The 27,132-nt window shown below is 39.0% G+C and overlaps 1 protein-coding gene across 1 annotated transcript; it reads left to right on the plus strand.

Annotated features, from left to right (window-relative positions):
• Positions 1–701: 701 nt before the first annotated feature.
• Positions 702–25,740, plus strand: loxhd1b (lipoxygenase homology PLAT domains 1b). Its single transcript, XM_062417873.1, has 44 exons — positions 702–1,094; positions 1,293–1,359; positions 3,423–3,537; positions 4,017–4,097; positions 4,692–4,876; positions 5,174–5,272; positions 5,348–5,496; positions 6,542–6,665; positions 7,106–7,215; positions 7,364–7,504; positions 7,598–7,733; positions 8,377–8,537; positions 8,606–8,692; positions 9,068–9,203; positions 9,286–9,440; positions 10,034–10,194; positions 10,299–10,375; positions 10,612–10,808; positions 11,370–11,562; positions 12,009–12,169; positions 12,279–12,389; positions 12,474–12,597; positions 13,829–13,980; positions 15,173–15,306; positions 15,474–15,619; positions 15,799–15,903; positions 15,975–16,103; positions 16,182–16,346; positions 17,086–17,267; positions 17,346–17,462; positions 17,669–17,831; positions 18,468–18,622; positions 18,704–18,913; positions 19,032–19,158; positions 19,651–19,859; positions 20,089–20,274; positions 20,379–20,506; positions 20,592–20,709; positions 22,081–22,258; positions 22,653–22,838; positions 23,627–23,797; positions 23,944–24,076; positions 24,325–24,480; positions 25,260–25,740. Exons 1-44 carry the CDS (start codon positions 702–704, stop codon positions 25,738–25,740), a joined length of 6,894 nt encoding a protein of 2,297 aa, XP_062273857.1.
• The last annotated feature ends 1,392 nt before the right edge of the window (positions 25,741–27,132 follow it).

Below are 27,132 nucleotides of genomic sequence, written 5' to 3' on the forward strand. Positions count from 1 at the left end.
ATTATTACCCATGCATATAAAAAAAGTATCATAAAGTCCTTCATTTAAAGTAGATAGCATCAAGGACATGTGGAAGTGGGTTTATTTTTAGTGTAATGATCCAACCAATCCAATAGTGCAAATAACAATTAATAAAATAATCAGTGCTTGAATTGTTGAAAAACTGGATAATGGAAACATTTGAGATAATGTGTATTATAAAATACATTTGTAGGCAATCTGTTGACTACATGCCTCTAAACAGCTGCTTAGCCTCAGGCCTGCTTTATGTGTTTTTTCATTTAATGTTCATTCCTCACTCAGCCACATAAAGAAGTGTCATATAATGTCACTCTTTATCTGTTGGCCTGTATCACTTTGTAGTCATTTCTTGCAGTTTCACTCTAAGTGGGATTACTGTAATATTACTCTGGAATATTCTGGCAGCTCTTTGTTCCCAGGGAGGGTCTACTCTTTTTGGCCAGGTGACAACAAGCTGATTGTCATTTTTAATGAGGTCAGAGCATCTGCTGCTGTCGTCGATGGGGATCACCTGCAGAGAGAAGGTCTTCCCCTGCGGCCTGCCAAACAACAGTCTGTGAGCTCTGAGCCGGACTTGTCCTGCCAGCAGGTCACTCCTTTTACAGTCGGGTCAGTTTAATCAAGTTTCACCGGAACACGCAGGAATCAGTTACAGTTACGAGGTTGTACATAAATTAAAGATGCCCACAAAAAAGAAAAAAACAAGACTGAGAGCGGAGGAGGAAACCAAAGATGTGCATGATGAGGACTTGGAGGATCAGGGAGCAAAGCCCAAGAAGAAAAGTAAGCAGGTGAGTGAGTCAGAGGATGCTGGAAGATTGAAGACGTGTAAAGACAGCGATGAAGAAGGATACAACTCTGACACATCGGGGCCTGATGTGAAAAGCAGCAAGAAAATAGGGAAAATTAAAGAAAGGGTCAAGAAGAAGAAGAAAGCCAAAGACGAAAGTGGCGATGAGTTGAGCAGTGCATCACAGGAAGAGGATAACAACAATGACTCCAAAAGTAAAAAGAGAGGGGGGAAACTCCCTGATGTGATTGAGACCACTAAGAAAGGAAAAAACAAGTCCTCAGTGAAAGAGAAAATGGGATCAAAGGACAAAAAATCCAAAAAGGACTCAGAGAAAGAGAAAGAACAGACAGCTGGAGATGAAGAGGAAGGAAAAAAGAAAAAGAAAGACAAGAAGAAAAAAAGGACCGACAGCGATGAAGACACCAAGAAGACAAAAGGCAAAAAGAAAAAGGTTGAAAATTACGTGGATATCTACGAGAATGAGCTCCGAACCTACGAGCCAGAAAAGGTGGAGAACTACGAAGACGAGTATCACAAAAAGAAAGGTAACTTCAAACTTTCCATTTCTCTTTAAACTGAGCTGGATTAAAAATGCTTCATGTCCTGTTCAAGGAAAGACATCTGAGACCCAGAAGAGAAGTGGATCCAGATTGCAATTATTGGATTGTGAGTGGCTGCAGGAGCCTTGAGCTTTAGTATGATGGTCCTGGTAACATTACACTGAGTGAAGTGATACTACATAGTATACGTATCTTCAGTATGTTATCTTCTGCCTACAGCTATATGACACCTGTCACTCACTAATCTGTACAGAGGGGGGGGGGGGTCCTTTAGGTTCCTTTTTTGCTCTTACTGTTAAATGTAAAACATCCAAATGTGAAGCCATACTGTGATTATTACTCTGATCAACACACACATATTATCTCACTCATAGACACCAACCCTCAATTAGTCTCCAGATTTCAGCCCCCTTTCAGAAATCCTTCATGACAAGTGTGATAAAGGCAATTAACCCTGTTGTACTAATTTGAAATATATCCATAAATCCTCCCAAAAATGTCTCCTTAATTAATGCCAGACCTCATCAAAATTCAATAAAAGAGTTAATAATGGATGAACATATTGCATTAGCTTTTCAAAAACGCCTTTAGTCTTTCACTTGGAGACAGAAGCAGGGTATTAAGAGTTTAATGGTGGATTAAGAAATTCATTGTTTTTGCCATGAAAGCTAGAAAAAAAATATTTGAGTAGCTTTTTATTTATTTATTTATTTATTACTGTCGATTTGAACGTTCAAATTGAGAGAAATTATTTTTTAAATATAATATGTCTTTTGACATTGATAATTAATTAATAACCTTCACAAAATGCTCAACCTATATAGAACATCCTTAAGAATCAACATTTTTTATTAAATAATCTTAATTTAAATTTCCTACACACTCACACCCCATGCAGGTGTTTTCACTTATGTTGCATTATTAGACCTTTTTGTTAGGGTTGTGTGGGTGTAAAGACTGATCTCTCTGTGACTCTTCTGTTACATACATACATACATACATACATACATACATACATACATACATACATACATACATACATACATACATACATACATACATACATACATACATACATACATACATACATACATACATACATACATACATACATACATACATACATACATACATACATACATACATACATACTATCCTCCTTAAAACCTCAAAACAGTTATGTTAGAGTGCAACAAATTTAGACTTCAACTAGGCCTTTATGGTTCATGTTATAAGACATGAAAAATATCTTCTTGTCTGATGTGTTTTTTCTAGGTCTGCCGTCTAAAAGTCGCTGAGTCGACACATCAGTTGATAAACCCATTTTGTCCATTAAATCACTACTATTTTTAACCACATTATTATACGCAGAGTAATCTTCCTCAGCCGGATGCCTAGTTCTACAGTGTCGACTCTGACTCCTTGAAATGACATATCCTCCTTTTCCTTAACTGAAAAATCCAGGCTCTATGAATATGCAAATATACTGTAATTTTACAGCTGGATACAAGATATCTCCATTTTCTCTGGAGGCTTCAAGTTTCCACATCACACTTGCTAAAGCTGCATACTGGACCACGATTGGCTCCAAAGTAGTAGTAATGTCACAAATAATAATCATAGGTACAGGCGTTAAACTCAGATTTAAGGCGGGCAGAGTGAAGGTGAATCTAAACCTGCAACTGAAGGAATAAGAAGAAAACACATTTTTGATTGGAGGACTTTAACCTGAGTGGATGTCTAAACAGAAGGAAGACATGAAAACACCTGTGTGGATGTGCAGTGCCTTTAATACAAAAAATAAATGCATTTAGGAGATAAAATCATTTGCTGTGCCAAAAAAAAACCTCTTTCTGAAGATTTCTGAAGAAATCTAACTAATTCTCAAAGTGATAGAAGTACAAAAACACACACAAATTATATCTTAACTATATCTGTCTACTACTGCACCTCACTGCTGTCTCTACACACTCTTCTACACAGTAACCATACAATGTCCCTCCTTCCTGACACACACTCTCATTTTATTATGTCATTCAACCCTGCAGTTTATGAAGTGGTAACCATCACTGGTGATGAGAGAGGAGCGGGCACTGATGCCAACGTGTTTGTCAGTCTGTTCGGAGAATATGGCATCACTCCCAAAGTCCATCTGGCGAGCAAGTGAGTTTCTTCTTAAAAGATGACATCATCGCCTGTACTCATTGTATAGTACATTGATTAAATTGCAGTATTCACATGCCTCAGTTATGACCTGAGTAAGACTCCATATGTGATTGAATGCTTGAACTAAAACTTTATCCTTTTCTCCACTTTAACAGCACAGAGAAGAGGTATTTATTTATTGATGCAGTGAGTGATGATGAAATGTCTGATGTGATTTTGGAGTTGAATTTGCAAACTGTTTGCATGCATGGCACAATTTTCTCCATGATGTTATCAGATGTTTATAAGATTTTAAGTTTTGTTTTGAACTGGTTGTGAATGTAGAATAGTTTTTGTGTTTACTTTATTCTCTCTTGTTTGTTGGATTTTTTTGTGAATTTAGTGTTGTTAAAGATAATGAAATTCATGTCTGCAGATGTTTCAGAGCATTGTTAATTTTGTCTCGCTTTCAACTGTTTACTCTTTTGTTATGTCAGGAGTCGTACTGCATTTGAGAGAGCCAAAACTGATGTGTTCAGGATTAGAACTCACAATGTTGGATCTTTGAAAAAGATACGGTGGGTGAGATTCATTATTATAACTAGGTTTTAGTTTGATCTTGACCAGATTTCAGACCAGATAAGAATCATTAAGGCAGGATTTTGTGCTCAGGTTGTGCTGCCTCCATGGCCGGATCTACCATATGGGCAAACTGGTCAAATGCCCAGCGGCCTTTGAGCAAAAAGGGGCCCTCTATGATGGGGGATTTTTTTTTTTTAAAGTGCACTTTTTTTGTCAAGCTCAAAAAAAATGTGGCACAAGGCTTGACCCATTCTTTTGCTGTTGGTTGTTATTATCGCTGTCTGAAACCTACAGTAGTATGTCCAAACCCTACCCAACAGCAGTGTTATCCAATCGAAAATAAAATAAGTCTCGTGATTAATCGTTTTATTTGTAAATTTAACAGCTGGGAAGGTGATGATTAGTTAGCATGCCACATTGCACTGTGGTTAATTTGTATCAACAAGTGTGTGGGAAAAATACTGCTAGTGGAATGAGCATGAGCTTCACTGCCCAGGGGCCCCTGGGGGTACTAATCCAGTCTTGGCTGTCTACCCTGCACTTGTTTTCAAGAAGAATGAGATTAGTTTATCTTTCATCTGTTGTTTCAGGATCGAGCATGACAACACTGGTCTGAACCCCAGCTGGTTCCTGGACAGAGTGGTGGTGACGGATGTGATCAGGCCTCACCTGAGGTTTTACTTTGCTTGTACCAACTGGTTCAGTAAAGTGGAGGGAGACGGCCTTTATTGCAGGGACCTGATGGGCAGCATGGACCCCACGGAAATGCCCAAATGTATGTAACACTGATATGAGATTATATAAGTGATTATGCTGTACAAACCCCTGAAGTTAATATGTGTTGCATTTTTTTAGTGATTAATTAAGTGAGTTGGCCAGAGCAGTGAATATCAGTTTTTCTCATCATTTTTACAGTGGTTGTAAGTGGTGGAAAGTAACATTTACTTTTACATTTCATTTTAATTTTACATTTTTACAATAGGCCTATTATAATTGGAAATATTGTACTTTCTACTTATGTTTTGTGCTTTAAAATGTGTGGTTTTTAAAAAATGTTGTCTTAATTTTCCAGATAATAAATATGTGGTGAGTGTTTTTACTGCTGATGTAAAAGGCAGTGGAACAGATGCCGATGTTTTCATCAATATCTTTGGGGAGTTTGGAGACACAGGTAAGAAGATAGGTTTCCACCTGAAGGTAGATCAAGACTATCCCATATGATATACTAATTGTTTTCTTATTTTAGGGGAAAGGCGACTTGACAACAACAAAAATAATTTCGAAAAAGGCATCGAAGACAAATTCACTATTGAAGCACCAAACTTGGGCAAAGTGAGGAAGATCACCATCGGCCACAATAACAAAGGCTCCTCAGCAGGCTGGTTTGTGGATAAGGTCAAATTGAACACACATCGTCAACAAGGCAACATTTCTTAATGAAGCTATGAGTTTTAGGCTCAAAACTATTCCCATTTTATCAATTCCCAAGACCGATATTTACAGGACAGTCGTTGCTTCATGCATCATGTATAACTTAAGGTTTTTTTATCGTCTCTTATCTTCTAACAAAACTCTGTCATTCTGCCTACTTCTGCCTGTGCAGAGGTACTTAAGACATATGATCCCCTTATTTCCTCTCAGTCCTCTCATCTGAGACCTCATCTGCTCCTCTAACACACACCTGAGTTGTGCACAACTGCGAGATTAGTTAATTCAGAGAATGCACACAGACATACGTGTCGATTTCCTACCCTGTGTGTAAAGGAAACCATGCCCCACCAAGGGATTGTCTTACAGGAAACAGACAGATGAGTTGGAGGATTTGCTGGTGACTGTAGTGCTGACTGACACCAAAGAACAGCAATGACAACACTAATGAATCATATTGCATTAGCAGTTAACATGTACTTTGTTGGGAAGTTCATACAAATGTGATCAGCAATGAATTTTGATGATGATACATTATGCATATGTGTCTACATGTATATATATGTATATATATATGCATATGTTCATATGTATATGTAATCATTTGGGGGTAAATATTGTCTTGTTTTGGCTTTGGTTTGCTTGTTGTATTTTGTTGTTGCTGAAGCTTATATGATCAAGGTTTTTATTTAAATCTCTCATATTTAATTTTGACGCAAAATAACAAACATAAGAGCTGGCAAAGTTTAAATTAGTTTATATGGTTCATAAATTCATTAACTGTAAATATGGAATTATACATTCAATTTCAGGATAAACAGACTCATAAAAAAGTTAGGCAGTTGAATCAAAATGTGCAGATAATCATCCACTGTGACCCATCATACTGACCACCTCCGCAACTCAGGGGAAATTGTTTTACTGTAGCTTTTTATAAGTTTTGGCACAATAGATGTCCATCACATGATGGCTGATTACAATTTGTTCTCTTGTTTTGTTTCTGTGTGTGCAGGTGATCGTGGATGATCTGGGAAATAAAACTGTGTATGAATTTCCAATCAGTCGTTGGTTTGCCATTGATGAGGATGATGGAAAAATACAGAGGGACATTTTGGTGGGAGGGAGCCAGCCCACAGGTGAGGGTGAACAAAAACATTTGTTTATGAGCTTGGAAAACACATATAATCATTTCTCAAAAGGAAAAATTTCTTCCATTGTTTTCCAAAAAAACAACAACTAGACAGTCTGTTTCTTCCACATTATTTGATTCAATTTGAATTCTGGCAGTGGAAATAATTTTCTGCTTGCCTGGTCTGAAAAGTAATCCAGAAAGCAAATACATTTTCTGTTGCCAAGGAACAGATAATTTGTTGTGTCATGCTTGCTTATTCAGTCTAAAAAGATAAATGTGTTTTCTTCCTTGAGTCCCGCTGTGTGATCATTAATTCTCAGGTCAGACTATCAATGTTTTGATCTACTTGATCTGGTCCAGCTCCCTGGGGAGCATAGGTGCTGTGAACAACAGTGACCTGCTGGCAGAGACTCTGATAGCCTGACATGTAACTGTACCCACCAGGTATTGTGTACAACGTCCAGATTGTGACAGGGAACATTCGAGGTGCTGGGACCAACTCCAAAATCCACATCGTGATGCATGGCTCAAAAGGCATAAAAAACTGTGGAAAGGTAACACGAAGATATTGTACACAACTTCAGTTGTAGTTTTAACTTGAAACAGAATATATGAAGGAATACATATATCATGTGGATCGGAGCAGGTGGATCCAAATGTACCATTGTTTCTCTCAACCTTACCAAAAAATATTTGAACCAGGTGTTTCTGGAAGGAGGACAGTTCGAGCGGGGCCTCACAGACATCTTTAATGTTGAAATCGCTGCGCTCCTCAGCCCGCTCAGCAGAGTGACTATTGGACATGACAATGGAGGAGTCAGTGCTGGGTGGTACTGCGAGAAGGTATAACACACATGCACATACATATGCACACATGATAATATGGTGATTTACTGTGATCCGATTCAACTGAATGCTGCATGGTTGTTTTTGCAGGTGGTGGTGTACTGTCCGTTCACAGGAATTGAGCAGACCTTCCCGTGTAGTAAATGGCTGGATGAGAAAGAGGGAGATGGGCTGATAGAGAGAGAGCTCTATGAGATGGTCTCACTCAGGCAGAAGAGACAGAAAAGTAAGCTGAACGTTACTAATAATGGCTGAGTGTGGAGTGGCATTAAATCTCTTATTTGCCAAAAAATATGAATTAGAACTATCAAAATAGATACTACATCAATCAAAGTCTTTCTAATCACTCTTTACACAAACGTCTCTCTACAATGTGTTTTTGTATAGTCAGTCCAGTTATTATGAACAATATGGGTTTTCCTCTGGTTTTCAAATGTATAAATGTATATAATTTGTGTTTTCTTTGTCTTTAAATTTTGTCCACACAAATTTGAACAAGCATGGTTCCTCTTCTGCACCTTTTCACATTTGTAAAGCTCCACAAATCTCTAGAAATGTATGGTTTAGACTTAATTTGTTTAGAGAAGATGTTTAGGCAAGTAAAACTAATCATCTCCATTGAAGTGTTGTGCGAGTTGTATATATGTATTCACAACTCATACTCCATCTCGGCCTACATTTTCAAAGCCAGTCCAAGAATTCATACAAGGCAGCTCAAATCTACTGCTGCCCACAAATTTGTTAACAAGGGCAAGAGAGAAGCTATATTTACATCTCAGTCACAGTAACAAATGTTGAAGGTAGTGGGAGACTGATAATCTGATCCAGGACATAATCAACCAAACAACAGATCTTTGTTTCTCCTTCAGAGCACCCCTGGTCCTTGTGGATCTGGACGTCAGATCTGCCCAGCGCAGGAACCGACGCAGTTATCTTCTTCCAGGTGTACGGACAGAAGGGCAAGTCGGATGAGATCAAACTTGACAACAAAACAGATAATTTTGAACAGGGACAGGTGGACAGGTTCATGGTAAGTAGCCATGAATATCAGATCAATGTTTTAAACTGTCTGTTTTTTAACCTGTTGGGATCTTCCAGGTTGAGCTGCCTAATTTGGGAAAACTGACCAAACTCCGTATCTGGCATGAGAAGAGAAATCCTTTTGCAGGATGGCATCTTAGTGAGGTGAGGAAATCCCAAATGTCTAATAAGAGTGCAAATTAAAATCTATCATGCTTGCCAGTGTTCAGTGATAGTTTTTTACTTTCTATGTAGATATTATAAATTCTACATGTGCTAGTTAATAAGGATTGATTGCTAAGGATTACGCTTGAGGATATTAAATAACAGAACAGATATTAAATAAAAGAGTATCTCAAGTTTAAATATTTGAACCAGCAGATATATCATGTTTTAAATAAATTTGGCCTATAGGGCAAACTAAGTGTTTTACTTATCCTAAAGTAAAGAAAGACAGTTCAGAGGATATTAAAGGACTTCAGCATGGCATCCATTAACATCTCAAATCAAAGTTCTGCAGCATTTCCTTTCTCCACTCAGGCAACTCTGATGAAAACATTAACAAAGGAGAAGTATGCATTTCCCTGTGAGCGTTGGCTGGACACAAATGAAGACGACAATGAGGTTGTTAGGGAGTTACCTGCCAACGGAGAACTAATCGCTGAGCCGCTGCCTTGTATGTACAAATTTATATACATGTTCATTTAATATAAAGAAAAATGTAAAAGTTGAATGTGTAATGTTATTCTGTTCTGCAGTGATAAAGTACAGAGTGACCGTTTGCACTGGTTCTATGGGTGGCAGCGGCACAGATGCGTCCGTTTTTCTCAACCTGATTGGAGACTTAGGGGACACCGGAGACCGAGAGCTGGTCAACTGCAAAAACAACGTCAACAAGTTTGAGAAAGGAAACGTGGGTACATTTAACAGATCAGTGTTAGAAACAGAAAACTTCCTCATCTCAGTCATCAGGTTCTAGGTTGTTGCTCCTTTCAATTTCAAAATATTTTACAGATTAATATGTACTGGGGATGCAACTAATGATTATTTTCATTGTCAATGAATCTCTAAATGTATTTGTCGATGTATCAGTTGTCGAACCTATTCCATAAAGGGCCATGTGGCTGCAGGTTTTCATTCCAACCAAGCAGGAGCACACCAGGCTTGACTCGGCTTTTGATTGGTTGGAACAAAAACCTGCAGCCAGACGGCCCTTTATGGAATAGGTTCGACATGCCTAGTCGTTTGGTCTATAAAATGTCAAAAAATGCTGAAAAATGGCGATTACTCTCTCCTCTACTCTCTTACTCTCTAAGTCTAAGGTGCAACCTAAAATGTTTTGTTTTGTCCCAACCAACACATGCAGTAAATAATCATATGATTTTTCTGCTAATTCAACAAAGATGTCTTTATGTCAAGTAGTCTTCAGCACATACTCTTCTGTTTTACACACAGTATAACCAGGCACTTTAAAGTCATGTTTCTTGCTGTTGTCTGTCTTCTCAGTTGGACGAGTTTATGGTCGAGGCTGTAGCCATTGGGCAGGTCCGCAGGGTGAGGATTGGACATAACGGCAAAGGTGGAGGCTGCGGCTGGTTTCTTGACAAAGTGATTGTAAGAGAGGAAGGGCAGGCTGAGGCAAACTCTGTCGAGTTCCCCTGTAACAGGTGAGGTTCTAAATCTCAGTGTCCAAGTGAATATATGTATAACAATGGGTGTTTTTGTATGTAAAACATGCGATTAAAGTGTCGTCATTACATGTGCTGTGCAGATGGCTGGACCGCAACGAGGATGATGGACAGATTGTTAGAGAGTTGTTGCCATTCTCAGATGGGCAACGCCTTTACAGTAAGTTTGAGAAACTTGAATTTTATTTCAACTTTTCCATCTACACTTCAAGCTGTCTAAATGCGGAAGCTTAAACAGTAAATCTATGTGTGTGTGTGTGTGTGTGTGTGTGTGTGTGTGTGTGTGTGTGTGTGTGTGTGTGTGTGTGTGTGTTTGTGTGTGTGTGTGTGTGTGTGTGTGTGTGTGTGTGTGTGTGTGTGTGTGTGTGTGTGTGTGTGTGTGTGTGTGTGTGCCAGACATTGGCTATCAAATCGAAGTGAAGACAGGTGACATCCCTGGAGGCAGTTCGGACTCCAATGTGTTTGTCAAGCTCTACGGGGAGAAAGGTGACACCAGTAAGATGATGCTGTTGGTCTCTGACAACAACCTGGGGAACTACTTTGAGACGGGTCGCATTGACATCTTCACAGTGGAAACCTTTGATATCGGACAGGTTAGACAGCTGGTGATAATGGTACTTTACTGTGAGAAAAGTATGCAGTCTAAAATTATCAGGTGTCTGTGATTAATATGGCTTTGACGGCAAGTAGCACCAGCAGTTTAACTCATGGTAATAATGAATTAACCACATGATAAATATCATGCAATTACACTAAAGCAATTATACTGCAGAGGATTAGCAAAATAGTCAGTTGCCTTGATGGGACTTTCATTTTGCACAAGCTCTGTGTGTTAATTAAAAGCTTTTTTCCTGCAGATTTGTTCCCAAGATGAAAAGGGTGATAAGTCTATTTTTGTTGAAAGCGAGGATAATAAGTGATCAGAATATTTTCATCCTAGTCCTACTGTGATGCTAAATTAGTCAAAGGAAATGTTCAGAAATTGTATGAAAATGGTGCAGCCTAAAATTCAGCACATACAGTAAATGTTTCAGTCCAGTAAAAACAGACTATTTTGAAACCTGTTTCCATCTGACTTTCTCAGCAAACATGTGAAGATTATCTTGTATTAAACAAAGTTGAGTTTCTCTCTTTATCTTATTTTTGGACTCCAGATCAACCGTATGATGATTGGCCACACCAATGAAGGCATGCGTGCTGGCTGGTTCTTGGACAGTGTTCAGATCATGGTACCAGTCACTGGAAAGCATTACATGTTCCCCAGTCACCGCTGGCTCTGCAAGCATGAAGCTGACGGCAAGACAGAGGTGGAGATCTATCCCAGCGAGATCCTGGACATGGAACAATGTAAACAACACACACACACCTCAAAAAGACATATATGCTTTGTATATATCTGATATTGGGAAGTTCTAGTAATTGCCTTTGACTGAATCTTCAAAAAAATTCTGCTACTTTCTGCTCATTTAACAAATAACCCTCAAGACAAACTATTTCAGCCATATTTTTCAAAAGAAAATGTGTGTTGTTGTTTTTGTATTCATTTTCTTTCATTATTACTTCCTTGAACAAGCTCTTTGTTCACCACCTTGTAAACTTTGCTCTAAACTGTAATTGTGGCAATCACACACACACACACACACACACACACACACACACACACACACACACACACACACACACACACACACACACACACACACACACACACACACACATACATTATACACTGTTAATGTGTGCAGACCAAAATAATTTGTCTGTCTATACATTTGTTACTCTGTCTTTTTCAGTAATTAACTATGAGATAACAGTAGTGACTGGAGATGTGACGTTTGCCGGCACAAACGCCAAAGTGTTCATCCAGATCTACGGCGACAAAGGGAAGACAGAGATCATCAGACTTGAAAGCAGATCCAACAACTTTGAGCGGGACACCACAGAAATATTCAAGGTATGAAAACTTGGATTTTAGTGGTTCCAAAAGCAATAATTCAATATTACAGCATTAAAAAATCAAGCTAACACCACTTGTTGTACGTCTCCTCCCCGCTGTTCCCCAGAGAGAGGCCAAAGATGTGGGAAAGATCTTCAAGGTCCGTGTCGGTCACAACAACTCAGGGGTCGGATCTGGCTGGTTCCTGGAGAGTGTTGACGTCAAGCATCTAATCTTGGCCCTGATGCCCAAGGAGAAGAAAAAAGAGGACAAGAAAAAGAAGAAGAAAAAGAAGAAAGATGAGGAGGATGAAGATGAGGAGGGAGAAGAGATGAGGGAGGTGGTGCTGACTTATCATTTCCCCTGTTCACGCTGGCTGGCCCGGGGAGAGGAGGATGATGAGCTGGTGGTTGAGCTGCTGCCTGAGGATGCAGAGGAGCTGGAAGGTAGAAAACTAATATAACTGAGTGTAATGTTGCATTTATTCAGAGAAAATGAATCAGAGAAAGGGAAACATTTGAGTTCATACTGCATGTTTGGTGTGATTTTACTCCCCTGGGAAATACAGACCCATAACTAAATAGATGTCAGCAGAATGAAAAATGCACCAAACAATCTCAGTAAAGGAAGTGACAGCGCCTGCAGAATGGTGAATCAATCATTTATGTCTCCAAACATCTGAAACATAATTACATGGCATCATAATAGATCAAATACCAAGCAGAATGTGATGGAGCTGACAGATCATACACAATTTTACTCTTTAACTCAAATCATTGTTGCAGTTTGAATTCTTGAATTATGCCATGAAGCACTGCATCACATTTACATCAATTGTGAAAAAATCTGGATATATAGTTTAAACAGTAATAAAAAACAACAAGAGGCAAAAAATCCAGTCTTGATTCAAGGAACACCTCCTTGTTTAAAATGCAGCAACTTATACTAATTAAGGCTTTTCATTTAGTTACTTTATAGTGGATATTATTAATACTGAGCTTACATAATTAATTAATAAGTCAACTAATTTGCATTTTCAACTATGTAGATGGGGTATCCAACTGTATTCTGTTGTTTTTCCCATTGAGCAGAATATCCTCTTCAATGCTCGTAGCGCTGCCACTGCCTTTTTTAAATAAAATCTTGTGTATTTATATGAATGAATATTTTCTCTGTCTGGCCATTTACATGACTCATCCCAGACATATTAATCAATGACAAACCAAACAATGCGGCATGTAAAACCACCACCGTCTAAAACTGCAACACAACAAAATCCTCCAACTGTGAACAACCTACACATGAGGTTTGTGTGAGAAGACACAGTCCAACAATGGAAATGAAACAGATATATGAACAGAGCCCCACAGGCACAAACATAATATTGCACATTTAAACAAACACAGCTGAAGCAAGACAAAATCTACATTAATGTTGAATGAATTTGATAATTAACACAAGTGTGTGTGTATACATGTACAGTAAACACACATTAAGATGTCATTTATTTGTTTAGTTTTATTATCTTCTATATTTTTGGTACATGTTTCTACCTTGTACTTAGTGTTGATGTAGTCGACACACAGGGTTTGACTTGACACAGTGTGGCTGACATATATATGTAAGTCGGACAGGTTAAAGAGGTGTTAGTAATTCATCCCTTGTATTGTCTCACAGTCAACACCTATGAAGTGAGCGTCTTCACTGGTGACATGATGGGTGCTGGGACCGACGCCAACGTCTTCATCAATATTTATGGCGAGAACGGAGACACCGGAGAGCGCTATCTCAAGAACTCTGACAACCTCAACAAATTTGAGCGAGGGCAGGTACAACAGGTTAAGCACGGAGATGTTCACCAGTTTGTAAATCAGCTAAAGATAAGAGAAAAGAATCAATTAAATGAGATTTTTTTAAAGCATATTGTTACAGGTGAAGTGGAGAAATACTGAGAAGGATCTTCCCTTTTAGTTAAGATATTTTATTCATATTACACCAACTGATAATCAACTTTATACTTCAGTTATCTTAGATACAAATGCATTCAATCATTAACAAGGAGCAAAAAATACCCATGAGCCGACATGACTAGATTTTTATTTTTTTATTTTTTTCAATGAAGACATTTTTTCTTTATGGCTGCACAAATCCCACTGTCTTGGAACGTTACCCTGCTGGAAATTAACCAGTAGTTAGTCAAAGACACAGGCACTTCCACGCAACATGAGCCCTGAACTGAGGTGTGGGTGGGAGTGTATTCTAGTAGGATTACAAGCTCTCTAGCAGGCAAGCCAGCTGTGACTGATAGGAGCGATGAGTAGTCCTCTGTGTCATTGAACCTGCCCTACTTTTACTCATTCCTTAATTCAAAACCGTGAATTATTAATCTCTACGTTACACCTGGCTCTGTAGGAGCACAAAACTCGCGTCCACAGACAATTAGGTTTATTTCTTCCCCTCAGATCAAAAGCAACAATAGCCTATTGTCATTCAGTGAAAGGATTTGTTTCACATACAAAAACAGCCCCAGATACAGTGTTTATTTCCAACAAAAAACAGTAAGCAAGAAAATTCATATTCAAATCAATTGCTTATTGAATGTACAATACTGTTTGGAGCCAGAGGCAAAAATAACAGATGTTGTTGCCAGCAACTGTCCATTCAGTAGCTGCTCTGTAGCTTTTGGTAATCACACAATGCTTCTCAGCAGACAAAGTTTGTTCAGTTTTTAATGATAAAACAAATAAACATGAAACTCCCTCAAAAGCTCTAAAACGGCCTCCAACCAGACCTTGTGGTGAAAAGCATCGTCTGCGCTGTGTTTCAGTGGTCTAGTAGTCTCAGATAACGACCATGTGATTTGTGCAACATCCCTGGTTTGTTTACAACTGGGGATATATGTTGCATATAATACCGCATTTCTCTCTCATTGTACATTTCTCTTTTAAACTGTCAAAATGCCCCCAAAAATGCCTTTTTTGTCTGGAACACAGTAGCATCTCAGGTTGATGTATTTTGCAGGAGGATGTTTTCACCGTGACAGCTATCGATTTGGGTCCTCTGAAGAAGTTACGTATCCGTCATGACAATACACAGTCTTACTCAGCATGGTACCTGGATCGTGTGGAGATAGTGGACACAAAGGATGATACAACGTAGGTGAAATCCATTTACACAAACTGTCTGCATGGGCTTCAGTCATTCACTTAACAAACAGAACGATTAAATGATAATTTCATTTAATTATAAAACTGATGGTAATGTAAAAACCGTGTCGTCTTTTAGATAGAGTGTTGATCACAGGTGTTTCATGGGCCTGCAGGTATTATTTCCCTTGTAACCGCTGGCTTGCAGTAGACGAGGACGATGGTCAGATAGCGAGGGAGCTGGTTCCTGTGGACGAGGCCTTCATGAGGAAGGATGAGGACGAGGAGGGGACTGCTGCCACTCTGGGGCTTGAGCAGAAATGTAACATACTTTCAAATCTGGCTCATGTCTTAGTAGAGGGAAAAGATAAAAGGGAGCCCTGTTGAAGTATTTATCTGAGTGGTGAAACATGCAGGTGTAGAGGAGAGCAAAGAAGGATCAATGTGTTAGTGTGAAGATGAAAAGAATTAAAGTACTGACTGTTTTTATTAAACTTACAGCTATGTCAACCACATATACTCTAAAAATAAAAACTGGAGAAAAGAAGTACGCTGGAACCGATGCAAACGTCTTTGCTGTCCTATTTAGTGAAAATGACGACACAGGTAGGATAACTAACCAAATAAATAACTAGTAAATAACCAGTCTGAATGTTAACCTGTCATGTGACTCACAGGAATCATCAACCTGAAGGCTTGTAAGACCTATAAGAATAAGTTCGAGCAGGGTATGATCAATGAGTTCACTGTGGAGGCGGTGGACTTGGGCGATCTGGAAAAGCTTCGAATCGGCCACGACAACTCAGGTGGGCAAAGACAAGGCGGCTGAAGTCATAAGCAGTAAGCACAATAGAAAGTGACATATCATGTGACTCTTTTCTCAGGGGGTTCACCTGGTTGGTTCTTGGACTGGGTCGAGATTAATGCCCCCTCACAGGGTCAGAGACTGCGCTTCCCGTGCGGCCGCTGGCTGGACAAAGGAGAGGATGATGGGGAAATAGAGAGGGATCTCTATCCTGCTGAGTTACAGACAGAGCTCTACATGCCATGTGAGTGTGCAGCAGTGAAATAAGTACTTATATCCACCAGTAAACATAGTTATGAACAAATTATGGAAAATGAGAAATTTTATTCAGCTGAAAGTGTGGAAGCATTATCAGTAAAAATGTATGAGGTAATATTTGATGCAGTCTAAATACAAATACTACAACAACATCACAGAGACACACTGCTTACATCATGTACTTCACTCCTAACCTTCATTCTTGCTCAAGTAAACTCTGTATTCTACAGCAGATTTTCATCATTGTCTAATCAACCATATTAAATACAAAAATTACATAAAATAAAATTGTCATTGACCACAAAAGCCCACAATCCATAACCAGGCAGTCCACAACCATGATCCATAGGAACCTGTGAGATAAAAAAAAAACCAGCAACACAGAAACTCTGGGGAAGAAGCCAAGTTAGTGATTTGCATTAATGGTACATGAATGCATACAGATGGAGAGGGGGAGGAGGAGAGAGGAGATCAAGTCCCCTGATAGTTTAGACCTGTAGCAGCATAACTAGGAGCTAGTCCAAGTCAAGCCTAGCCAGCCCTAACTATAAGCTTTATCAAAAAGGAAAGTTTTGTGTGTCTGTCTCCTGGACCCAAATGGGCATGTTTATGAACAAGGAGAATGATTACAGTGGGCAAAATTGAAAAATTGTGAACGTATCCTTTTACATCTTCCATCATACTTGTGAAAAAACAAATGTCACCTTTTCCTTTTGATTTTCTAGTCGTGCCTTATGAGATAAAGATATTCACCAGTGATGTGTTTGCCGCTGGAACGGACGCCGATGTGTTCATAGTTCTGTATGGCCAGAAGGGCGTCTGCACACAGCAGAAACACTTGTGTGTCAACAAGAGAGAGAGACGGCTGTACTTTGAGAGGGGAGCTGAGGACATGTTTATTGTGGAGGTGGGTGTGTGGATTTGGGCTGTAAATCCTTTAAGACAACATAGGCAGCTCTTTAAAGAGTGCGTTGTCTTCTCCCAGTTGGAAGACGTCGGCGATGTTATAGAGAAGATCAGGATAGGACACGACAACAGGGGCACTAACCCAGGATGGCACCTTGACAGAGTGGAGATCAGACGCCAGCTCAGGAAAGGAAAGGTGATAAAAATCCATTTGAGATAACCTACGAAGACAAGTGCATCATTAGGAGTTTCCTGCCTGTGCCCTCATTAAATTATTACAAGAGGAATAATTTAACACCCTTTGGCTCACACATCTCTTAGAGTCAGATATACTCACTTATATCATTGTTACAAAGGCACTGCTGGGCTCAAGTTGGAGGATTTGTCTGTGTATAATGACAGGGTTCAGAGACAACCATTTTCCCATGTGAGTGCTGGCTTGCCAAATCCGAAGATGATGGGGAGACAGAGAGGGAGCTGGTCCCCTCTGATATTATCACAGAGAAACTGCTCAGGGATGGGAAGCTGAAGCGGACTGAAACAGAGGTGGAGGATGCTTTGGAAAGTAGGTTTACCCTGATTGCAATGTGGATCCTGGACTTGAGATAGCCCAACGAAATTCTAAAGGGTCTCATTAAAGTATGGGCAGCACTATGTTAGTATAGTTTTACTACTGTTTTGTTTTGTTTTCCGGTCTTTAAATTGGCAAGTTAAGTTACATAATAGATCTAAAAGGATTAGTTTATTAATGGAATCGATGATCGACAGAAAATAAATTGAAAGCTATTTTGCTAATAATTAGTAAAAAAATGTTTTTTAAAAGCCAAACATTCCCTTCTTTTGCCTCTGAATAATGAGGCTTTGCCGCTTTTCTTTTTCATACATGATATTAAACATAATATCTTTGCGTTTCTGACCAAATCAGACATTTTAAGTCGTCCTGTTGGACTCTAAGGACTGTGGTGGACATTTTTCCCAACTTTTTGACATGAACAGACTGAGCAGTTACTCAGTTGACTAAATAATCAGCAGATTAATCAACATTGATAATCATTAGATGCAGCCCTTTTGCATATTGTGGCTATAACCATTTTCAAATGTACATTTTTCATGTAAAACAAATCTCTGGGGTTTTTAGTGTTCAATAGGAAGAAGAAGTCATGAATTATGTATTAACACGCATAAATCTTGTCCGTCACAGCTCACACGTACAAGGTGTCTGTGCGGACAGGTGATATGTACCGAGCAGGAACTGATGCCAACATCTTTCTCACCATCTACGGAGACCTGGGAGACACTGGAGAGCGAAAACTCCTCAAATCTGAGAACAGCAAGAACAAATTTGAGAGAGGAGCGGTATGTGAGGGAAGGTGTGATGTCACACGCTGTTTGTGGCTAAATGGTATCACAGTGTGTTATATTGTCTCTGCCCTTCAGGTGAACAAGTTCACCATTGAGGCTGTGGACCTGGGCCAAGTGTTTAAGATATGTATCCGTCACGACAACTCAATGATGGGAGCCGACTGGTACCTTGACCAGGTGGAGGTGCTGGATGTGGAAACAGAGGAGGTGTACATGTTCCTGTGTGAGCGCTGGCTGTCGACGAAGAAAGAAGACAAACGCATAGAGAGGACTTTCTTTGTCAAGGTTTGTTAAATTTGGGTTTTGGTAATAAATGGTAGCTATCATAAAACTTTATTCTTCTTGTTTAATTTCTTACAAGAAGGAAATGTTTCAATTATTTGTCTTTATGTGTCTGGTTTAGGGCTATGAGGGTGAAAGACACACTGACCCAAATTCAAAGAAGATTGCTCAGGCCAAACTGGGGTTGGACAGAAATGCCAACAAGAAGAAAAAGAAGAAAAAGGTGGCAGTGGTGGAAGAAGGTCCAAGTAAGGCCACAAAACAATTCTTGTTTCAGGTGGAGTGTGGTTGTTGTAGTAGTGTTGTTGACAACTAGACATCATTTTATGCAGTGGTTTTAAACCATTCTGACTTGGGACCACTTCAAAATAAGCAATGACAACTTACAAACTAGGAGGGATGTTTCTCTATTTTTTTCATTTTAACAATTTTTAGAACCGTCAAAGAAATAGGACTAACCTGTATTCAACAAAAAAATAGAGCAAAGGTTCAAGAACATTTTGGTTATAGTTATACTGGAACAATGTGAAACCACTTGAAAAGACAATTCATTCATTTAAGGTCATTTAAGGTGGCAAATAAAATCTAAATGCTCTGCATGCATAAAATCATGAGTAAAAGCACAAGTTTGAATGACTGAATCCAAAAGCTAAATAGAGTGTATGGCTCTTGATTTTAAAATGTGCTGAAATCAAATAAAAGACCTTGTTTACCCTTTAACCTTTTCATCTCCTGCACAGTCATCCCTTATCACTTCACTTTGTCCACGGGGATTGACCGTGATGCAAGCACCACCGCCAGGGTCTATGTCATAATCATTGGCCCCGGTGAAGTTGAGACAGAACGATTATGGCTGGACCCACCAGAGGGAAAGAAATCCTTCACAGCTGGCACCATGGACCATTTTGTGTGTTATGGAACTGACGTAGGAGAGATCAAGCGTGTGGAAGTGAGAATCTGGGACTGTGTCTGTTGCTAAATCTGTGAAACTGTCTCCCTTTCTGCTGCCTCTTCAGATGCGCTGATGTTAAAAATTTGAATAAAGTCATTCTAGCTCAGAAATAATTAATTCTAGCAGTGCCTTCTGGTACCTAGATCAAACAAAATCAAATGATATATCAATTCCCAGCTCTACCTTCCCCCCTCTTTCTCAGTCTCCTCTCGCCATCTCTTTTCAGCTCGGTCATAACGGTGTCACACCAGAGAGCTGCTGGTTGGTGGATGAGCTGTCGGTTGCCGTGCCAACCAAAGGTATCAAGTACATCTTTCCATGTAAGTGCTGGCTGGCTAAAGACAGGGGAGATGGTCTGACTGCCAGACTGTTCAATGTGTTGGACTCCAGCACGATCAACATTATCCGCAAAGTGAGTCACAGCACTGAAAATATGAAATCTTGGAAAATGTTCAGTTAATGTGTTACATAAAAGCTGAATTGATTTGCACTGTATCTGTATTATTTATGTTGTAGGTTGTTTATTCGGCCACAGTAGTCACAGGTGACACTCAGTATGCAGGTACTGATACCAACATTTTCCTGACGGTGTTCGGAGCCAATGGGAGCACAGAGGAAATGCTGCTGCCCAAAAATGAGGACAGGTCAGTCGTCCGATGACTCCCGAATTGCACTGATTACTTTTTATTAAGACAACATATCTTACAATCATAAATTGCTCCTGTGTAGGTTTGAAAGAGGCCAAGAGGACACATTCAGTCTGGAGATAGATGACATTGCTCCTCTGAAGAAGATCAGAGTTCGGATTGATGGAACTGGGAGTCGTCCCGACTGGTTTCTGGACAGGGTAACATAAAGGCTACTAGGGAAAATATCTATGGGGTCACAACTTTTGGTAATACCTAGCAAAAACTGTATGTAATGAAGTGTGATAAAACCATTTTCAGTGGCAATTAAGCTAAAAAATAAGTGAAACACCAACGATATCAACTGTGAAATTTTCCTCTTAAATTTAAATTGTTACAGCTTGTTAAAACATTGGTGATTATGTAAAATCGCTATTGTTGCAATTTGAAAATATAAGTCTTTCAAATGGCTTTCAAAAGATAAATATTCTAAGCCACAAATACAGGCTTGTAGTTGAATTCATTTTAAAGGTTCCCTGTGGAGTTTTTTGAAAACAAACCTTCCTCATAAAACAGAGTATTCAACAACAGTTACATTGCTTTAAATCCTGCATTGTTAACATAAATGTTTACTAGTTTTCAGTCTCCTTCTCTGCCTTTGCTGGTGCATCGCTCTGTTTCTCTGCACATTACAGCCACCTGTAGATAAGTGGAATAGTGTGAAATGATTGATAGGACTGTGTATCGGGTCATTAACGTGCATATACGTCCTAGTGCATGCAAGAGGCAAACACAACATGGACACACGCATTAAAAAAATGCTCCAAAGTACTACTAGAGGACTCCACAGTGGACAATTAAATAAGAATCACAACATTGGTCCTAAAAATTATATAATATATTTAATATTTTCCACAAATCTTTCAGCCCTAAAAATAACTGATGCTGGTCACATCATCTGCTGTGACTTAAAGGGACAGTTTACCCAAAAATCAAAAATACATATTTTTCCTCTGACCTGTAGTGCTATTTATCCATCTAGATAATTTTGGTTTGATATTGGTCATGGAGATGACTGCCTTCTCTTGAATACAATGGAACTGGATTGCACTCTTGGTGCTCAAAATGCCAAAATAAATACTTTTGAAAATCTCGACAGTGATGTGTCTTCCCAGAAATCATGACCCAGTTTCACAAGATAATCCACAGACCTTGTTGTGGGCAGCTTCATGTAGAAACTATTTTCTTTCTACCGAACCACACCCACCCACCATCTCACCACACTGAAGGAAACAAAGATTTTCAAATGTTCTTTTTTGGCGCTTTGAGTACCACAATCCGAGCACCATCCAATTCATTTGTATTAGAAAGAATGCAGACATCTCTATGACCAACATCTCCAAAACTCAGCAACTCACACCAAAATAATCTAGATGGATAAATAACACTACAAGTAAAAGAGAAAATATGTATATTTGATTTTTGGGTGAACTCTCCCTTTAACAGTGACATTCACCAAGAAGACTTGTAGATTTAGTATTAAACATGTATTTTCATGATTGTGTATTAATCGTCTCAATATATGCTCTCAGATCCTGATGCGCAACCTGACCACAGAGGACATGTATCTGTTCACCTATGAGAACTGGCTGTCCAAGACCAAAGGGCCAAAGAGGACCAAAGTGTGCGAGCTGGCAGCTGTAGTGGATGAGGAGGACATGGTGGAAAAAACAACTTACATCATCCAAGTCCAGACCAGTGATGTCACATGTGCGTCACATGAGTTTTTTGCAGTATAGTCATGTGACAGTTTCTGCCTCGGCTACTAAGGGATACACTCAAGGATCAATTTAGTCAGGGAAAAAAAGAGAATAATATGTTATAGCTGAAACGTGTTTTTCTGCTTTGCTGCCCTGTTTATCATCTCATGATCCCACAGATTTCTCTTGTATCCCTTGCGTCTAAAACAGAGCACAATAAACAGCCTCTTTGGGCATTTCACATATTCAAACATACTTATAAATGAGGCACAAAATGCATCTATTACTTCTGTAAACTCTAGGTGTGTTTAAATAGACCAATTATATCACTACTGATTGATATATCCATTTTTTCTTTAATCAAAAGTTCTCTTTTCATTATTTAACTGCCTCGGATGCTGCAGGTGCCGGCACCGATGCCAATGTGTATGTGATGGTGTTCGGGCAGTATGGGGATACTGGGACACTGCCTCTGAAGGAGAGCACCAACAGGAACAAGTTTGAGCGTAAAATGAAAGATGTGTTCAGATACCCCGACATGCTCAGTGTGGGCGTGCTGGCCAAAGTCCGAGTCTGGCATGATAATAAAGGTGAGGGCGGTTTACAGGGCTGGTATCAGAGCAGATTTACTTTGAGGGATTTTTGTTTCCTGAAATAGCAGAATTAAAATGACTTTGATGATCAGACTGATGGTGACAATTTGACTTTTGATCAATTATCTTAAGCTTGTTTGTGTGGTTTTGTCCACTCAAACAAAATGTTGTAATATCAGAGAGAATCATTGCATTAATTATTTTCATTATCGATTAATCTGTTGATTAATTTCTTGATTAAACAGTCCACAATTTTGATTTTTTTTTTTCCTCACAGAATGACTGCAAACAATTAATCAATTATCAAAATAGTTGGCACTTCATTTTAGGGTTGGCAGTTAATCGATTAATCAACTAATCATTGCAGGGTTACAATGTACTCATTATAATTTTGATGCTTCTGTTGTCAGATTGTTTTTAATTAAATCTAGCATGGACCAAATTGAATTTTAATCTACTTCCTTTATTTAAATTAAATTGTGAATCAATCAATATTAAAATGAACTCATGTTTTAAACTACCTGCATTTTTTCCACATGAATAAGGGATTTGTATGTCAAATCAAAATCTAATCTTTTTGTTTGATTAACATTAAGATGTAGACAGGAGCTGCTCAACCAGTTTGATATACATATGTATCTTTGCATTTGAGAGCTTGTTGCAGGCTGATGCACACAGAATATTTTTTATCATCAGTGTTTAAAAGGGGAAACAGAACAACACACATCATGTGTGTACACAAGCAATAAAACAATGATGGAATTGCTCACTTCTGTTGTTAACAGGCCCAGGTCCAGGTTGGCACCTGGAGTACATTGATGTGAAAGATGAGGCCATGGACCAGACCTTCAGGTTCCCCTGTGACCGTTGGTTGGCTAAAAATGAAGACGACGGGCAGATCATGAGGGAGCTGGCCTGTGCCAACAATGACTCCATAGACCTCAGTGACAAAACCAGTTAGTAAATATGAAAGTCTGTGGGCATAATTACAAGCTCTATAATTGTCGAAGATGAACGACAATAGCTGCTTTCAGCTAATTACAACCATTTGCCAGATGTGAAATTACAATAATGCCACTATATCTGTCTCTGCATTGCACAGAATATGAAATTGCCACAACAACTGCTTACACAGATGATGCCTCCACCACTGAAAATGCCTGGATTGTGTTGGAAGGAAGGAAAGCCCGTTCCAAGGAATTTGTTCTGGAGAATAGGAAAAATAAGTTTGTATGGTAAGTCTTCAAAGAGAATCTAGGTGGCTCGGTTGATGGTAAAACCCTATTATGTGGCCTGATATCATCTCTTTTACGTATTGTTTCCTTACTCTCTTTTATCTTGTAGCGTCACTTTCTGTTCTCCAAGTCTCTGTTCTCAGGAGAGTGAATCCGATGAGACTCACAAAAGAAAAATTCTCTGGCAGACGAGTGAATTTACTTGTTTTTGCTGTTCAATACACACAAACTTTTTTGTCCTTCCACAGCGGTGCCACTGACACGTTTGAGTTTTCATCCAAGCACGTAGGAGAGATTGCTGGCATCTGCCTCGGCCACATAACCAAAGACGGCAAGAAGGTGAAGAATGAAGCTTTCTGGCACATCATGGAGGTGGTGGTGACAGAGAAGGAGCTGGGAAACAAGTGAGTGACAATTTCACACAGCCTACATTATGTTAAGGCCTTTTCACATGTGCAGTCTATCCGTGAAATGTTCAGGAACCTTTCCTGCATGGGTTCATGTGCAAATGGGAGAAAGGATATATATTCAGGGAAATCTGTACCACCAGTTTCCCACCTCAAGACCCAGTAACATTTCAGGAAAAATTCAATGTTACTACTCTGTTAGGAATGAACGCAGTAACCATATCTATGGCAGTAACATTGCAGGGACAAGCACATAAAGGGTTAAGCGCATCTGACAAAAAAGATGCTTTGATGTGGAGCAAATGAACCAATCACAATACTCCATTGATGATGTATTTGAATCTGCAACTTGCATACAGTTGCCTTGCCAATGCTTTCACAGGTTATTTAACTCACAAACAAGAACACCGGACTGGACAAAAACAGTTTGTCACCTGAAAATAATAAAGGATGCTTTCCACCATGTACATGTACATCCAGCTTTGCCTGGTCTTCGTCTTTGTCTTCGTCGTCGTCTTCTTCTTCTGTTGAGTTGCATTACTGACATCTGCTGAACTGTCCTATGTCCCATCTACTCCAGCATTACCATAGCGTGTGTGAAAAGGCACAAGATGGAAATGTTCATGAATGTGGCTGCATATGTGAATAGCGAAAACCACTAGCGATGCCTAAATGTTATTCCAGTAATTTACCAGGAACTATGTGTGAAAGAGGTTCTATATAAAATGTCATGTTGGTGGTGTTGATATGACTCCGAGCTGTCCCCTCATGTTTAGGTATTTCTTCCACTGCGATGCACAAATTCCTCTAGCAGCCAAGAAGGACCAGTTCCTGACATTTGAGTGCTACAAGTCCATCGAGAGCTTTGAGAGCAAAGTCCGCAACCTGGTGCCTGTCAAGTATGAATTTATCATCATCACAGGGGACGTCAAAGGGGCTGGCACAGACGCTAACGTTTTCATCACCATCTATGGCGTCAACGGTGACTCAGGGAAACGTCATCTGCGGAAGAAGTTCCGCAACCTTTTTGAACGCGGGCGGGCGGACTGCTTTGTTCTGGAGATGCTGGACCTCGGGGAGCTGCTGAGGATCAAAGTGGAGCACGACAACAGCAACTCCAGCTGCGGATGGTATTTAGAGTGTATCGAAGTGACCAACACAGCCAACTCAGTCACAACCATTTTCCAGTGTGGAAAGTGGCTGGACTCTAGTAAGGCAGACGGGCAGATTCAGCGAGTGCTCTACCCGAGATATTAGGAGCAGGAAGCATGAAACAAAGAGCAGGTGAACCTTTCCTTTAGAGAGTTTTTTGTCACCTTTTTACAGCATGTTAGTTGAGCTTTGTGAGGAAATAGACCTGAATGTAACTTTATGTCAAGTTGAAAGAAGTTTTTTTTAAGTTCATGCCAACTGCTTTGGTTGCCCCTCGTCTAATTTTTTTTTTTTTTAAGTAATTTGCTATCAACCTATACATGAGAAAAAACAAACTTCCACAGGTCTAGAAATTACCCAAAGTAGATGATCTCAGCAAACACAGCAAACATTTAGTCTTTACTTCATCCTCTTTTCCTGTTTTATCACTAAGTGTTTTCAGATCATTGCACACATCATGTTGCACTCCGCTCAGTGTCAATCACTTGACCCCCTCAGGATAAAAAACATGTCACTTAGCAAACATTTTTACTGGAGACATTTTTTTGGTTGCTACTTTTGAGCAGTTTTCTTTTTTAAAATATTTGTATTTTAGAAAGCACGCACTGGAAAATGACTGAGAGAAATGTAAAAGAGACAGATCAGCATTAGTAAAAGTGCTTTAATGACTTGAAATTGCACTGCTATTCTCTAATGTATTCCCATATTGTTTGAACATGAATTTGGGACAAAAATATTAAAATGTTATATTGTTACTTGACATACTTACATGTTGTTTCTGGAGAATAAATGGCAGCTTATTAAGTTTATTTAATAATACAATTATTATTTCCAAGCTTCCAAGAAGTGTACAGGATTTGTACACAGCTAATATTAACTTTTTAACAGACAAACATTTTTGATAAGGATCTCTTATATTTGTTCTTAAATAATTGTGACCAAGATATGTACTAATCAAGACAAGGACACTGTTTATGAACCTGAAACATATCTTTGCGTGATAGTTTATCAGCCAACATTAATATATGATGCTGATACATATACTGTATATCTGCAATAAGCTAATGCCAGCCAAAATACGTTTTTTCTATAGTCAAGTCAAATCTTATTTGTAAAGTCACTAATCATAATTTTCCTCCAGGGGGCTTTACAATCTGTACAGCTGGACATCATCCTCAATTCTTAGACCCTTCATTCAGATAAGGAAAAATGACCTAAAAAACCTTTTTAATGAGGAGAAAATGAAAGAAACTTTAGGAAAAGCAGATTGATGATGTGTGTACAGAACAGGAGAGTACTTTTTTATGGTAAATACAGCAGACACCAAAAACCCATTAATACATTAGATTTGTTCTCAGCATTTTAGGCAGTTTATTTGAAAAACACATACAAAAAGATCATATACAAGACAATAAATAAAAAAGAGACAGAACAGTTTGGGTTAAGCTATGCAACTTTTTGCATCATCATTAGTAATAAATACAGTACAAAATCCAC

This window comes from Scomber scombrus, chromosome 4 (assembly GCF_963691925.1).
Source record: "Scomber scombrus chromosome 4, fScoSco1.1, whole genome shotgun sequence".
Classification (NCBI taxonomy): domain Eukaryota; kingdom Metazoa; phylum Chordata; class Actinopteri; order Scombriformes; family Scombridae; genus Scomber; species Scomber scombrus.